Genomic DNA, 15032 nt, shown 5'->3' on the forward strand with positions numbered 1-15032 from the left:
CCTACGGCAGCGCTCGAAGTTCTCTTTGACGTTGCCCCACTACACATTCATCTCAAACAAGAAGCCCTTTCTTGCACTTACCGGTTACGGGTACTCGGTCTACTAGAGGAAATTCCTGTGAACCGCACATCAACACACACCTCGTTGTTTCCACTTTTAGTGAATTGGGACAAAATTGTCCTTGCTCCAAGTGATCTTACAATTGCTTGTAATTTTCCATATAGGACATTTTCCACGAAATTCCCTTCCCGGGAAGAGTGGACATCTGGTTATCTGGAAAGAAGTATTTCAGACGGCATCGTATGTTACACTGATGGCTCCCTTCTCGAAGGTCGAGCAGGTGCTGGTGTTTACTCTCGTGAGCTAAGGCTGTATCAGTCTTATTCACTTGGTAGACACTGCACCGTTTTTCAGGCCGAAATCTTTGCTCTTATGTGTGGAGTGCAATCAGCACTTCAACAGCACGTAATGGGCAAAGTAATATACTTCTGTTCAGATAGCCAGGCTGCTATTAAAGCACTTGCTTCGGCCAACTCCAGGTCGAAGATAGTTATCGCTTGTCGAACTCAAATCGAGGAGCTGAATTCAGCAAACGCTGTTCACCTTGTATGGGTACCTGGCCATTCTTCCATCGCTGGAAATGAATTGGCTGATGAGTTAGCTCGCACTGGAGCATCACATGACTTCATTGGCCCTGAGCCAGCTATTCCGGTATCCAAGTGTTGGGTAAAGCTTCAGATTGACATCTGGGCTGCCACTCAGCACAAACAATACTGGAATAGTTTGGAGTCATGTCGTCAAACCAAATTGTATAGTGCTGAGCCATCTCTACGGGTGGCGAAGTATCTAACTAATCTGTCTAAGCAGAATTGCAGCATGCTGGTCAAAGCATTGACTGGCCACTGCCGACTCAGCTATCACATGGCGAATATTCAGCAAGCTGATTCATTTGCCTGTGATAGCTGTGAATCCGATTATGGAACTTCGTATCATTTGATATGTAACTGTCCAGTTTTCGCGCAACTGCGTTTCCGAGTATTCGGTAAACACTTATTAAGTGAAACTGACTTCAGAAACCTGAATCTTCAGGATATTCTGTTGTTCTTAACCCGCTGTGGTAAAGAGCTATAGGCTCTCTTTCGCTTTATGCGTTATTACAGTGCCCTTTTCAGGGCGCTGTTTGAACCCATTGTGGTACGCTTGTGCGTTAGTACCCTCTTCCAGGGTATTTTTCCTATTTCCCTACCTGTCCCTATCCCCATCCAAATCCTTTTTCCTTCCTTTTCCCTCAGGTAGATGATGAAATAGGCTGTTATTTTGGCGATGGCACAAATGTCCCAAATGGAGGATAACGTGCCTCTGGAGCCGGCCTTCTGATACCTGATACGTGCAGAGGACCAACGCGCCCTTGAAGGTGTTGCGTACCATCTACGGCGGAGTGCAGATGGAAGACGGGACTTGGAGAAGGCGAATGAACCACGAGCTGCATCAGCTGTTGAGAGAATCAACCATCGTCCACATCGCGAAAATCGGGAGGCTACGGTGGACGGGTCACGTCATCAGGATGTCGGATAGTGGGGCGGGACCCACGATTTACTTCCCTTCCGAAGGAAGAACTTACAGTTTTGCGAGTTTGTCGGGAGTGGGATTCGATCCCAGGTCCTCGACGTGATAGTCAAATGTTCTCTAACCATCACACCAGGTTCGCTCCACATTAGGCAATTAGGTAATACAATGACAAAAAAAAAGAAATAAATAAACATGAGCGCGGCTCCAATCTCAACAGTTGATGTCAATGATTAGGAACTAACAAATAATAATCAATCTCCGCATTGTAACAGTGATTAACTGGTATTGTATAAAATCCATGTTTATCTTTCTTCCAGATGAAGAGACTGGCTGTTCCATAGGAGATTATTCAATTTCGATAAGAAGACGCTGGAATTATGAGAACAATTGCGCATCAGTAGTGTGCTACGTTTCTACTGGTAAGCTTGAGCGGCTCATCTCAAATATGTCAAACTATACTAACACCCCTCCCATTCCCTAAGGCCTAGCAACATCAACGACCAAACTGGCGGAATTGAGTGACGACTTTCTGCAACACCACAATCAACTGGCCCAGAGCATCAGTCGGGAACAGATCCACGATACGATAGCCTACGTGCTGCGGAAGCTGCTCCAAGATTACCCGGTCGGGATCAGTCCCACCAATGAGTCCGGGTCGTCATCGTCCGACGAACAAAACAACCATCAAAACAATCACCACAACCACCAGCATCATCATCATCCGCACTATCATCATCAAGTGAGTCACCATAGGACCACCACGGATGGGGCAGAACCCTCCGCCTTCGATAGCGGTAAACCGACCGTTCACCTGCGCTTCTTCTATCAGGTATCGGCGATTGGCTCCGTCCAGTCGCTCGTGGAAGCAATCGAAAGTTTTCTCAGCTTACCGTCCAACACGGCTCGGATCGCGTACACCGTTGTTCCGGCGTGCCATTTGCAAAATTTTAGCACCTTTATATCGATTTGTGGCCTGCGGCATCACGAGTAAATTTTTGGTAGAGGCGCTTTGTTTGCTATCACATTTTTTTTACACAACTACGACGTTTTCCAATTTTACGTGTTACTCAAAGCTAAAGTTTAAGCATATTGATCCAGAGCAGATGTAAGAAGTCTTTAAGCATACGAGTTGAAGATAACCAAGAGGAGGGAATACCCTGCTGATGTTGCGACGTACTAAAATAAATAAGGAAGTGAATAAAGAAAAAGTTTAAAACAAATTTATATGAAAGCTCTTACTGGGGCAAAAAAACGACGAACGGAATATTTACGAAGAAGGAACCTAAGCGCAGACGGATTGTTCATAGAATGCTACTCTTATTCAAAGTCAGCTAAAAGTATATATAGTATATTGAATGTTAAATAAAGAAAAGTAAATTGAAGAACCAATGCCACACAAGTAAGACACAGAGCGTTGTACATTATTGTTCGAAAAGTCCGTTTAAAAATTCAGGCACACTTTTTTGTTTTCAAAATATGGAACGAACTCATCAACTCAGCGTTGAATTCTTACGACATAAAATTTGTTTCAATGATTTATATCTCCAAATTATTTGCATACAACTTGATAATTTTAGACTTCGATACTTACTTGATGGGCTACAACTCGTAGCGATGAATCTACGCCGAATGAAGCATTCGCCTCTACTGATCTCGGTCCTAGGTCAACCGTTTCCAGTCGCCCTGAACGTTTACACTCCTTAGGTCCTCATCAACTGCAAAAAGCCTTCCACGAAGCGGACGGCCCGTTCCTGGTTTTCTGCTGAATATGGTTTTAGCTTGTCGTTCCTTCGGCATACGATTTACGTGCCCAGCCCACCGCAGCCTGCTGTGCTTTTTACGATTCACTATATCCATCTCTTTACATACTTTGGTATAATTCGTAGTTGATGTGATACCGACAGATGTCGCCATCCAGTTTACCGCCGGGTATTGTTAGCATCACTTTACGTTCAGACTCCAAAGGCTCTCCGATCAGCTTTCCTTAACATCCACGCTTCATGGCCGTATGAAGCAACCTGAAGAATCAAAGTCTTGTACAACGCGAGCTTTACCTTAGTTAGCAGCCTACGCGACTTCATCTGGTTTCGGATAGCGAAAAAGATCCGAGTCGCAACCGCAATCCGTATTTTCACCTCGCGGGTAACATCATTATCACACGTCACTAGAGTTCCATGAGAAACTAATTCGTCAACAACATCAAACTTTTCTTCACCTAACATCACTTCGTTACCACTGCCACGGCCAGACCAACGTTGACCACCAGCAATCGTGTACTCTTCCAATCTCCCTCTTAAAAAATATGAACGCCTCTTCCACGGTCCGACGGTCGATCCAGATGCGTATGCGACCGCGTGACAATAGTTCCGCTCCTTTGCATACCAGCTCTTCTTATCTCTTCTAATGCTATGTTGAACAGATAAGCCTGAAAGAGCATCGCCCTGCTCCCGTCCGTCTAAGGTTAGGAACAATAACCAAACTTCATTCGCAACTCGTACACTCGATTTCGATCCGTCAAACGTCGCACGAATCAGTCTAATCAGATTCGCCGGAATACCATGTTCGATCATAATCTTCCAAAACTCGTTTCTCTTCACTGAATCGTATCTGATCTGTCGTTGATCAACCCTCACGAAAATCCGCCTTGGCCTGTTGAACAGAATACCGGACAAAATTGTGTACGCTGAATAGAACGTAATCAGTGAAGTACTAGATTGAAAGTATTGATCTGCATTTCTGCATGGTGAGATGATGAATTCACCATTTCTGCAAAGAAATGCTACAAACAGCGTGGGTATCATGATTCCTTGCATAATTTGATGCTGTTTGAGCCAAAGTTTGGGTAACTGTGTTATTGTATTATTTATTTCTTGCAACTTCAACAACATAGTTACCCACACTTTTGCTCAAACAGCATCAAATTAGACAAAAAAACATAATACCCACGCTGTTTGTAACATTTATTGACAGAAATGGAGAATTGATCATTAGTCACCATATAAAAATCCAACTCACTAATTTCAATCTAGTACTTCACTGATTACTTCCTATAGGACGGAGGACAACAAGGAGGAGGTATTCCATAGGCTCCTGACCAAATCGTTTCAATCGGGCGAACATTCTTACCTTTTCGTTATCTGAAAACTAAAATGTTGTGATTATATTTGGTTAGCATTTATTTATGCATGAGATTTAGGGTAGCGAACCACTTGGGCAGCGGCCGGTATTTTGGGCACTCTTCGCTATAACTCAGTCAATTCCAAACCAATTGACTTGAAATTTTGTACCCTGCTAGATACTATACGTATCTCATCGTGTACCAAAAATTGTGACAATTGGTTCAAAATTGGCTGAGTTATAGCTAAAAAAGTGCCCAAAATAGGACCCCTGCCGAGATGGTTTCACTTCCCTACCTGAATCCTCTTGAAATAAAATGGTAATTAGCAGTAAAAATTCATATGTATTACATACACAAAAAGTACATCAAACTTAGATCTTGTATGGTTTGTTTAATTGCTTAGACAGGAAAATATATAGGAAGATCTAAATTTGGTATGGCAGATCTTACACCGCAACGCACCATTGTAAGGTGATCTACCCACGTTACGGGACATTCGAACGAACTAGATCGCCCAAAATCTTTACGTAGTTTTTACACCGTCCATCGTCGCTATCATCAGTCTAGTAATCCCGGGTAGAGCTGAATGGCAAACCAACAACAAAAGAATAACAAATTTTATTGTCATAACTTATTTTGTCATTCATGAGTTCTTCATTGTCACGACCCCTTGGTCGGCGCTACTCACCAAGACGACCTGCGTTGATCAACTGTGGTTTTGACGACTATTGTTGCAGCAGCCGATGACAAACGAGATGACGGGATGAGAAGCAATATGCGAGAGAGGGGAAAACGTGTTGATATGCAGTATGCAACGAACGCAACTTCTACGTTACTATTAATATCATTATTATCCAGTAGTTATTTATTCGTTCTTAATTTGAATATGTTCTATAGCATAGTGAATTAGATAAATATGCTATAAATTTGATAACCTAAGTGAATTGGATAACCTACGTGAATTCGATAGCATATAAGAATTAGAATACAACCTCGAGAATCCTGTAAGCAGATCAATTGGAATACCCACGATCTAGCCTTGTTACATTATACAAACGCAATTGGTGACGATAAGCGAAGGCAAAACGACTAAACGTATTTTTTAACTGTTCCTATTAAAGCTGTTAAAAAATTGGAAATTGCTATTATCGTCTACCTGTTGGCGTCAATAAACGACAAATTAAAAAATACGTTTAATTTGATGATGATTGGTAGAACACCAATGAAAACTAGATCTGCTTATGCAGCTAGACAAGCTAAGTCGGTGGATGATGAAGGTGCCGTTGGCCACAGCAATCACTGTCAGGTTTGTGCGAAGGACGATAATACGCGAATGGTTCAGTGTGACACATGTGACGACTGGTACCATTTCGACTGCGTGGGCGTTAGCCAAGAGATCGTACACCATGACTGGTTCTGTCGAAATTGCTGCACAGGGACCGGAGCTAAAAGGAAAAACCACCATGTTCCGAATCCAGATCTTCTAGTAAGTACATGTGCGACAACGAGTCCCAGCATCAGGGTAACATCGGTCCCGTTGAATATAGTACCCCACACTACACAAAGTTTACCCGTCTTGCCAAACACCACCACAAGCGTTAATATCAGTGACTCGATAGTAATGCACGTCCCTTCTAACGTAATGTTTCCGCCCCTCAATGCCAATCGTACCCCCAATACGCTCCCTACGAGTACAACGACGCACATGCCCTGTATCTCAAATGTGAATACAGCTTCCGCTCGATAACTGGGTTTTGACGACAGTTCAGTTAGCGAGCGCCGCTCGATAACTGGACTGAGCTCCCTGAGCCGGAGGCTATTGTTATATTTTGTTTTGTTTACTGATTTGCAAAATGTGAGGTTACATTTCGTTTATTTTTGACAGACAACTGCTTTTTAACTGGACTTTGGCCCAGTTATCGAGCGCCCAGTTAAAAAGCAGTCCAGTTAAACAGCAGTCAGTTATCGAGCGGATGCTGTACACTAATGCCTCCAAGTACGTTTGCTGGGTCTAATCTCTTTTCTCCAACTGGAACACAACCAAATCTTTTGGGACTGCCACTCCCAGCAGCCAATATGCCTCCTAGTGCGATTAATCAAAATCAGTGCCTAACAGTATCATCCGCCATCAATCAGCCAATTCCATCGATCGTGAACGTTCCCCTCGCGTCCAGCTCTCTAAAATAAAAGCTCTCATTTTTGAGTAGCGCCCATGCCGCACAGGGACTGTGTTGGAAACACACATTTTTTAAAATTGCTCGTACGCTCACATTTTTGCAAAATATCAATATTTTTCAGTATTTGAAGGTGGTTTATAAACCCAGTGAGGTTGCCATGTCGAAATTATTGCAAAATACATGCTCATGTGAGCGTACGAGCAATTTAAAAAAAATGTGTGTTTCCAACACAGTCATGTGCGGCATGGATGTTTACTTAAAATGTGCAGGCCGAACACATTTTTGAGCGTAGCCGTTTTTGCGTGAGCACCATCGTGCCCGCTACTGTGCCGCTCATTGGACAAATTCCGAACAATCAGCAGACGTCGACATCGGTTCAAGCTCGAAACATCGCGAAGCAAGGTTTCGGGGACACTTCAAGTCAACATTCTGGATTATCGAAGAAGTCTACAAAGCAAAAGCAGTTGCAGTTGGAACTTCAAATGCTCGACGAGGAGAGAAGGTTGCAAGAGCAAGAAGATGCGAAAAAGCGCGAATATCTACACAGGAGATACAACTTGCTGATGGAAATCGCTAGTGAAACATCGTCGGTGATAGACGTCGAAGAAGATGCAGCCAACGAGAGAGTGGATAACTGGGTAAACGACGCCATGAAGATCAATCAGGTTCCAGCAACACAACAGGAAGGGAATATGGAGATGTTCCACCGAGTTGATCAGCGTTCTCAAGGCGTTAACGCACAGCGAATCTCGTCCAGGATAGCGCCCAGCCTCCAACAGCAGCCAACCTGTCATCCTAGAGCGGCACCCGCTACGCAGCGTCAACAAGCTCCGCCAGCGCGGTTCAATCCCTTGAATAATTCCAACGTGGTTCCAGAATTTGGAAGAATGAGGATAAATGAAGAATACTCTTTGGGCAATGGTGAAGAAGACAACGTTAACAATCTGACACGGAGTCAAGTTGTCGCCCGCCAAGCAGTATCGCGAGAACTTCCAACATTTAGCGGGGCGCCGGAAGAATGGCCTTTGTTCCTTTCATCATTCACAACCACAACCAACATGTGTGGATACACCCCGGAAGAAAATCTCGTCCGTTTGCAAAAGGGCCTTACGGGCAAAGCGCATGAGGCAGTGAAGTGCATGTTAATGCATCCCTCTAATGTTCCCAAAATTATCTCCACTCTGAAAATGCGGTTTGGGAATCCCGAAGTAATCGTGCATAACCTGATGATAAAAATAAGTTCAACCCCACCACCGAAGGTAGATAAGCTGGACACAATTATTGAATTCGCTCTGGCCGTGCAAAATTTATGCGCCACCATCGAAGCATGCCAGCTGGACGAGTATACGTATAATGTAGCCCTTTTGCGGGAATTGGTAGATAAACTACCGTCATCTATCAAGTTTGATTGGGCGAAACATAGGCGTAATTTACCCTGCATAACACTCGCGGACTTTTCGACGTGGTTATATGATCTTGCAGAAACCATTTGCCCGCTCGTCGCTCTACCGAGTGAAATGAAATCTCATCGATCCACGAAAAACAACATAGCGTTTTTGAACTCTCATGCTGGAGATGCTGACGAAATGCCGTCACCACTTCCGACGATTGCAAACCAATCTAGGCCAACAGATAACAATTGCACCGTTTGCAAAAGTAGTTGCCCAAATATAGAGAAGTGCCCGAGGTTCGGAGAATTGAGCTACAACTCCAAATGGGCTACTGTGAAGGAGTTAGGTCTATGTAGAAAATGTCTCAAAAAGCATAATGGGTCATGTAGATCTCAACGAATATGTGGGAAAAATGGGTGTGAATTCAAGCACCACCCACTACTGCATAACTACCAACGAGATGTTGCTGCTTCACCGGAATCTATCAACGCTAAACCAGATTCGGCGCCCCGGACTGTCACGGAGGGCGAGTGTAACACACACCATAAACATACCAACAAGATACTGTTTCGAGTGGTGCCTGTGGTATTGTATGGACCTGAGAAGCGTGTGAAGACCTATGCTTTCCTCGATGATGGGTCTTCGCTTTCCTTTATGGATGCCGCGCTCGCGGCGGAGCTGAACGTCAGTGGGAAACCTGAACCTCTATGTCTCAAATGGACGGCAAACAAAAGCCGTATGGAACCAAAGTCAATAAACATCAGTATCCCGATCTCCGGCACTGAAGATTATCATCATACCTACAACCTGCACGGAGTTCACACGGTGTCTAGCTTGGCACTTTTCCATCAAACTGTGAACATGCGAGAATTGAGTGACAAGTATCAACATCTACGAGGAATTCCTGTCGCTTCATATCAGGACGTGCAACCGCGTGTCCTCATAGGAGTCAACAATGCACATCTTGGTTTCACGCTGAAAGGCAGGGAAGGGCAGATCAACGAACCTATAGCGACGAAGACAAGACTAGGTTGGGTAGTACACGGGGGATCGGAGAGAAACGATCCGTTTCTTGGTCACCATAGCATTCACGCGTGTCTCTGTAATAAAAACTCCGACGATTCTTTGAATCGGGCTGTGCGGGAATATTTTTCATTTGAGGGATTGGGCATCTCTAAACCAGATAAACCTCTGATGTCAAGGGAAAATGAAAGAGCGCAGCAAATCCTCGGTACAATTGTCCAAACACCCAACGGCCATTATGAAACTCCTCTTCTCTGGAAGTACGATGACTTCCGCTTGCCGAATAGCAAGCCAGTAACATTGAAGCGTTACCGTTGTTTGGAATCTAGAATGCAGAGGGATCCGGAACTGGCTGCTGTTGTACGAGCAAAGATGGATGATTACCAGAGAACGGGGTACATAAGGAAGATCACGGAAATGGATAAGAAGGAAATGGAGTCGCAACGCGTTTGGTACATTCCAATATTTCCAGTGTTCAACCCGAACAAGCCGGGGAAAACGCGAATCGTATGGGATTGGGCAGCTAAAACTAACGGAGTGTCCCTCAACTCTATGTTGATGAAAGGTCCCGACCAGTTAGCAGCATTGAATGACGTTTTATACAAATTTCGAGAAAACAAGATTGGAATAAGTGGGGATATCAAAGAGATGTTTTTGCAAGTGCTCATCGCTCGAAAGGATCAATACTGTCAGCTTATCCTGTGGAAAGAACATCAGTCGGACGAAGCCCCCAGTACATACCTGACCAGAGTAATGACGTTTGGTGCCTGCTGCTCCCCAAGTTGCGCGCAGTACATTAAAAATCTGAATGCAGAGAAGTATGAAAGTCAATATCCAAGAGCAGTGGAGGCGATTGTTAAGCGGCATTACGTGGATGATATGCTGGATAGCGTGGAAACCGAGGAAGAAGCCATACAGCTAGCGCAAGAAGTTCGTTTCATTCACTCTGAAGGGGGATTTGAGATGAGAAATTGGTTATCAAACTCGCCGAATGTTCTACGTGTTCTACAAAATAATCAGCAGAGGGACACAGACCAGAAAAGCCTCAACGTTGGTTCGGAATTAGCAACTGAGAAAGTCCTGGGTATGTGGTGGAGTACGGAGTGCGACACGTTCACCTACAAACTTTCTTCAAAGCATGATGTGGAGCTCTTAAAAGGCATACGCAGACCGACAAAAAGAGAAGTTCTGCGGACTCTTATGTCAATTTTTGATCCGCTCGGTTTATTATCAAACTTCCTCATCTTCCTCAAGATACTCTTTCAAGAGATTTGGCGAACTTCTATTGACTGGGATGACGAAATACCAGATAGTCTGCATGACAAATGGGAACAATGGCTGCGTGCACTTCCTAAAGTGCAAGAAGTAAGCATCCCTCGATGCTATCGATCCTTAACGTCGATAGGATCTAGCACCTCGATACAACTTCACACTTTCGTGGATGCCAGTGAGCTGGGGTATGCCGCCGTAGTATATCTTCGGTTCCAACAAGGTTACACCGTGGAATGTTCGATTGTTGGAGCGAAATCCAGGGTTGCTCCCCTAAAGTTCATATCCATACCCCGACTAGAATTGCAAGGAGCTGTCATCGGCGCTAGGCTGGCTACTTCGATATCCAAGGCTTTGTCCTTCCAAATTTCCGAACGGTATTTTTGGACTGATGCCCGCGATGTACTATGTTGGATACGGTCAGACCATCGTAAGTATTCTCCATACGTAGGATGGCGAGTTAGTGAGATATTGGACAGTACTGATGTTGTTAATTGGAAGTGGGTTAGCTCGAAGGATAACGTAGCCGACGAGGCTACAAAGTGGTCCCGAACACCAGACCTCAGCCCAAGTAGTCGCTGGTTCAAAGGGCCAGAATTCCTATGGCGAACGAGTGAAACATGGCCAACGGAACCTTTCAGTACGGGCGTAACTCAAGAAGAACTTCGAGCGAGCTTACTCTACCATTGCGTAGTTACGGAACCGCTGTTTCAGGTTGAAAGATTCTCTACCTGGAAACGACTAACTCGAACTGCAGCGACAGTTATCAGGTTTTGCACTAATCTGCAATACAAAATGAAAGGTATCAACACTCAATCTGACCCCTTTTCGGCGGTGGAACTAAAACAAGCGTCAAACCTGCTGTATAAACAAGCTCAAAATGCATCGTATTTGGATGAGATAAGTCTTCTTACGCACAAGGATCCGAAGTGCAGATTTCTTCCAACGTCCAGCCCAATATTCAACCTCAATCCTTTCCTGGACGACAATTCTGTATTACGTATGCACGGTAGAATCGGAGCGTGCGAATATGCAAGTTCTGATGCCAAAAACCCAGTTATCCTCCCGAAAGATCATTATATCACCAAGCTCATTATCAAGGATTACCACCTCCGGTATCATCACTGCAATCATGAGACTGTCCTGAACGAACTACGACAAACCTTTCGGATTGCGAAACTACGAAGCTTGTACAAGAAAGTTCGAGCAGACTGTCCAGCTTGTAAGATCTTGCGAGCGACTCCTAATCCACCTCCAATGGCAGATCTACCCCGAGCAAGATTGGCAGCGTACATGAAACCATTTTCTTATATTGGCATTGACTACTTTGGTCCATTAATTGTGGTGGTAGGGCGAAGGCATGAAAAGCGTTGGGGAGTGTTAATAACGTGTTTAACAGTTAGAGCTATACACGTGGAAATTGCACACTCCTTAAGTGCGGAATCTTGCATTATGGCATTGAGAAATTTTATGGCAAGACGGGGGGTACCTGTGCAAATATTCAGCGATAGGGTCACTAACTTCATAGCGGCCAACAAGGAGCTTTCCGATGCACTTCAAGAGTTAGACCAAGAGAAGATCATAGGAGAGATAGTCAGCGAGCAAACAGAATGGAAGTTCCTCCCACCAGCTTCCCCGCATATGGGAGGGGCTTGGGAGAGGCTTGTGCAAACAGTAAAACGAAACCTGCAGCAGATGAAACCCGGACGTTGTCCAACCGACGAGGCCTTAAGAAACTGTTTGGTGGAAATCGAAAATATTGTCAATTCGCGTCCACTGACTCACGTTCCGGTTGATGATCCAGACGCACCGGTTCTGACACCCAACCACTTCATTTTGGGCTCATGCTGTGGTCTCAAACCTGCAACCAACATAACCAATAGTGACGTTGTCCTGAGGCGAGCTTGGCGGGCGTCACAGGTTGAAGCCAACGTATTCTGGCAACGTTGGGTGAGAGACTATATGCCCGAACTAACAAAACGATCCAAATGGTTCAAGGATGTTAAGGCAATAGAAGAGAATGATATAGTGCTGATAGTTGATCCAGCGCTCCCGCGTAACTGTTGGCCGAAAGGTCGTGTTATTGGGGTCAACCGTGGGAAGGATAATCAGGTCCGATCGGCAGCTATCCAAACAATGACGGGCATCTACGAGCGTCCAGCAACGAAGATCGCGGTATTGGATGTTCGCAGCGAAGAACGTGTAAGCCAGAATTCAGGCGTACACGGGGGGGGCTGTCACGACCCCTTGGTCGGCGCTACTCACCAAGACGACCTGCGTTGATCAACTGTGGTTTTGACGACTATTGTTGCAGCAGCCGATGACAAACGAGATGACGGGATGAGAAGCAATATGCGAGAGAGGGGAAAACGTGTTGATATGCAGTATGCAACGAACGCAACTTCTACGTTACTATTAATATCATTATTATCCAGTAGTTATTTATTCGTTCTTAATTTGAATATGTTCTATAGCATAGTGAATTAGATAAATATGCTATAAATTTGATAACCTAAGTGAATTGGATAACCTACGTGAATTCGATAGCATATAAGAATTAGAATACAACCTCGAGAATCCTGTAAGCAGATCAATTGGAATACCCACGATCTAGCCTTGTTACATTATACAAACGCAATTGGTGACGATAAGCGAAGGCAAAACGACTAAACGTATTTTTTAACTGTTCCTATTAAAGCTGTTAAAAAATTGGAAATTGCTATTATCGTCTACCTGTTGGCGTCAATAAACGACATTCATAAAAAGCTTAAAATAACATGTCAATAGCATAAAATGATATCATATCAAAATATGCCATTCGCTTGTCATTTATCAAATTTGGAAGAATAACTGTTGAATGTCTTATTTTGCTATCATAACAAATTTTGCCATTGGTGAGATATTGTTGACCTCTTAAGATTTTGATGAACCATCGCAGTTTTGGCACTTATTAAGAACAACATAATGACAAAGTTTGAATTTTGGTTATTCTAATGGTAACTTTTGATATTTTTTTTTGTTGACAGGCGAATAACTAATTTTGATATTGTTCTGTTTTCAATAACTCAATAATGGTATATTTTGCCATTCTCAACCTTGAATTTTTTTTGTTCTTGGTTTGCCATTGTAATGTCAAAATTTGACATTCTTTAGTTATTTCATAGAGCAATGTCAGTTATTATTTTTGCCCTTTTGTCACTTATTTCAAACAAACCAATGGCAAATTTTACCATTCAGTAATTCTTTTTGAATGATAAAACTTGCAATTGTTTTGTAATTCTTTTCTGCCCGGGAAGCTTCCTGGAAATGTAGTTATCATCCTTGATGTTCCATAGCTCTGGGCGTTGGATTCTGTCGTACGTCGTCTTGCAGTCGATAAACAGGAGGAATTGTTGATACAGCTTTATTGTAATAACGATGCATTACAAATGATGAAAAGATGAAGTGTTCAAGACGTGACCCAGAAACAGTGAACTATGCCTGGTCAGGTTGAAGTCAGCAGCATTTAGGCATGGGATCATATATTTTCAAAGAGTTACATTAACTTAGTTCAACTCAGTTGAGAAGCATGCTAGGTATAAAAAAAAGTGTATGGAAGACTATTACCTTGTAGTTATCTGAAAGTTTGCTAAATAACAAAAGGGTCGCACACGCAAAGCGAATGTAATTTACATTCACGCCGTTGTGATCTGTGTTTGCTTCCTTCTGTTGCCTTAATTCAAGACCATCAATGCGTCAACATTGTGTAAACAAATACGTTTCTGCCGACTTAGGGCCTTCTGGGATCTACCCACGCATCTCGCCACCAAACAGACAGCTTGATGTTTGCGCTTTCTGTTAGTGGTGGTGAGGTGTGTGGGTGGAGTTAAAAAGGCCTCAAGTCGATACAAAATGTTGTTGTGGTGGCCTTTTCAATTGTTGGTCTTGAATTATTAATGCTACACAAGTACATCCTTCGACAAAGCTTCAGGTAAAATAAATATGAAAAAGTCTTCCATGCATTGTATTTTGATAAGATGAATCTCAAGTGAATTAACAGCAAGTGAATGTAACTGATTGCAAATGAATGATCTCATCCCTGTCAGTATCTAGTAGCTCTTTTAAAGTTTTTCTCGAGATAACTGGAGCACGTGATGCTTCGAATCCTATTCTTCTCTAGTAGCTCTCTAGGATCTTGCATAGACTTTCCGCGATGCCTAGCAGATGTATGGCGCACTCGATGGCGGCCCAGCTGACACTGAAGAATGCTTTCTTCATTTTGGTCACTAACCTGATACCGTCCATAGTCGATTGTGCATTCGAGAAACCATTCGAGTTATCACAGAGCCTAAAGTTGTTCTGACCTTTCGGCACAGACCGTTAGCCTTGTCCGAATGATCCAACAGCGTTCTGGTGGTGTCCAATAGAAAGAGAGGTCTCTATGCCGGCGGGTCGCCATGCCCTTCGTTTTAGCCATGAATACCCTGTGGGCATCACCCCAGGGGT

The 15032-nt window shown here is 43.8% G+C and overlaps 1 protein-coding gene across 5 annotated transcripts in view; it reads left to right on the forward strand.

Annotated features, from left to right (window-relative positions):
* Nucleotides 1–2972, forward strand: part of LOC115258087 (uncharacterized) — a 59460-nt gene extending 56488 nt beyond the window's left edge. For all 5 annotated transcript variants that reach the window (XM_062859194.1, XM_062859192.1, XM_029858092.2 and 2 more), the window contains 2 exons: nt 1887–1988; nt 2052–2972. In XM_062859194.1, coding sequence (XP_062715178.1) covers nt 1887–1988; nt 2052–2560 — 611 coding nt within the window. In that variant the 3' untranslated portion in view covers nt 2561–2972. The remainder of the gene's footprint in view (nt 1–1886; nt 1989–2051) is intronic.
* Nucleotides 2973–15032: the final 12060 nt, after the last annotated feature.

This window comes from Aedes albopictus, chromosome 3 (genome assembly GCF_035046485.1).
Source record: "Aedes albopictus strain Foshan chromosome 3, AalbF5, whole genome shotgun sequence".
Lineage (NCBI taxonomy): Eukaryota > Metazoa > Arthropoda > Insecta > Diptera > Culicidae > Aedes > Aedes albopictus.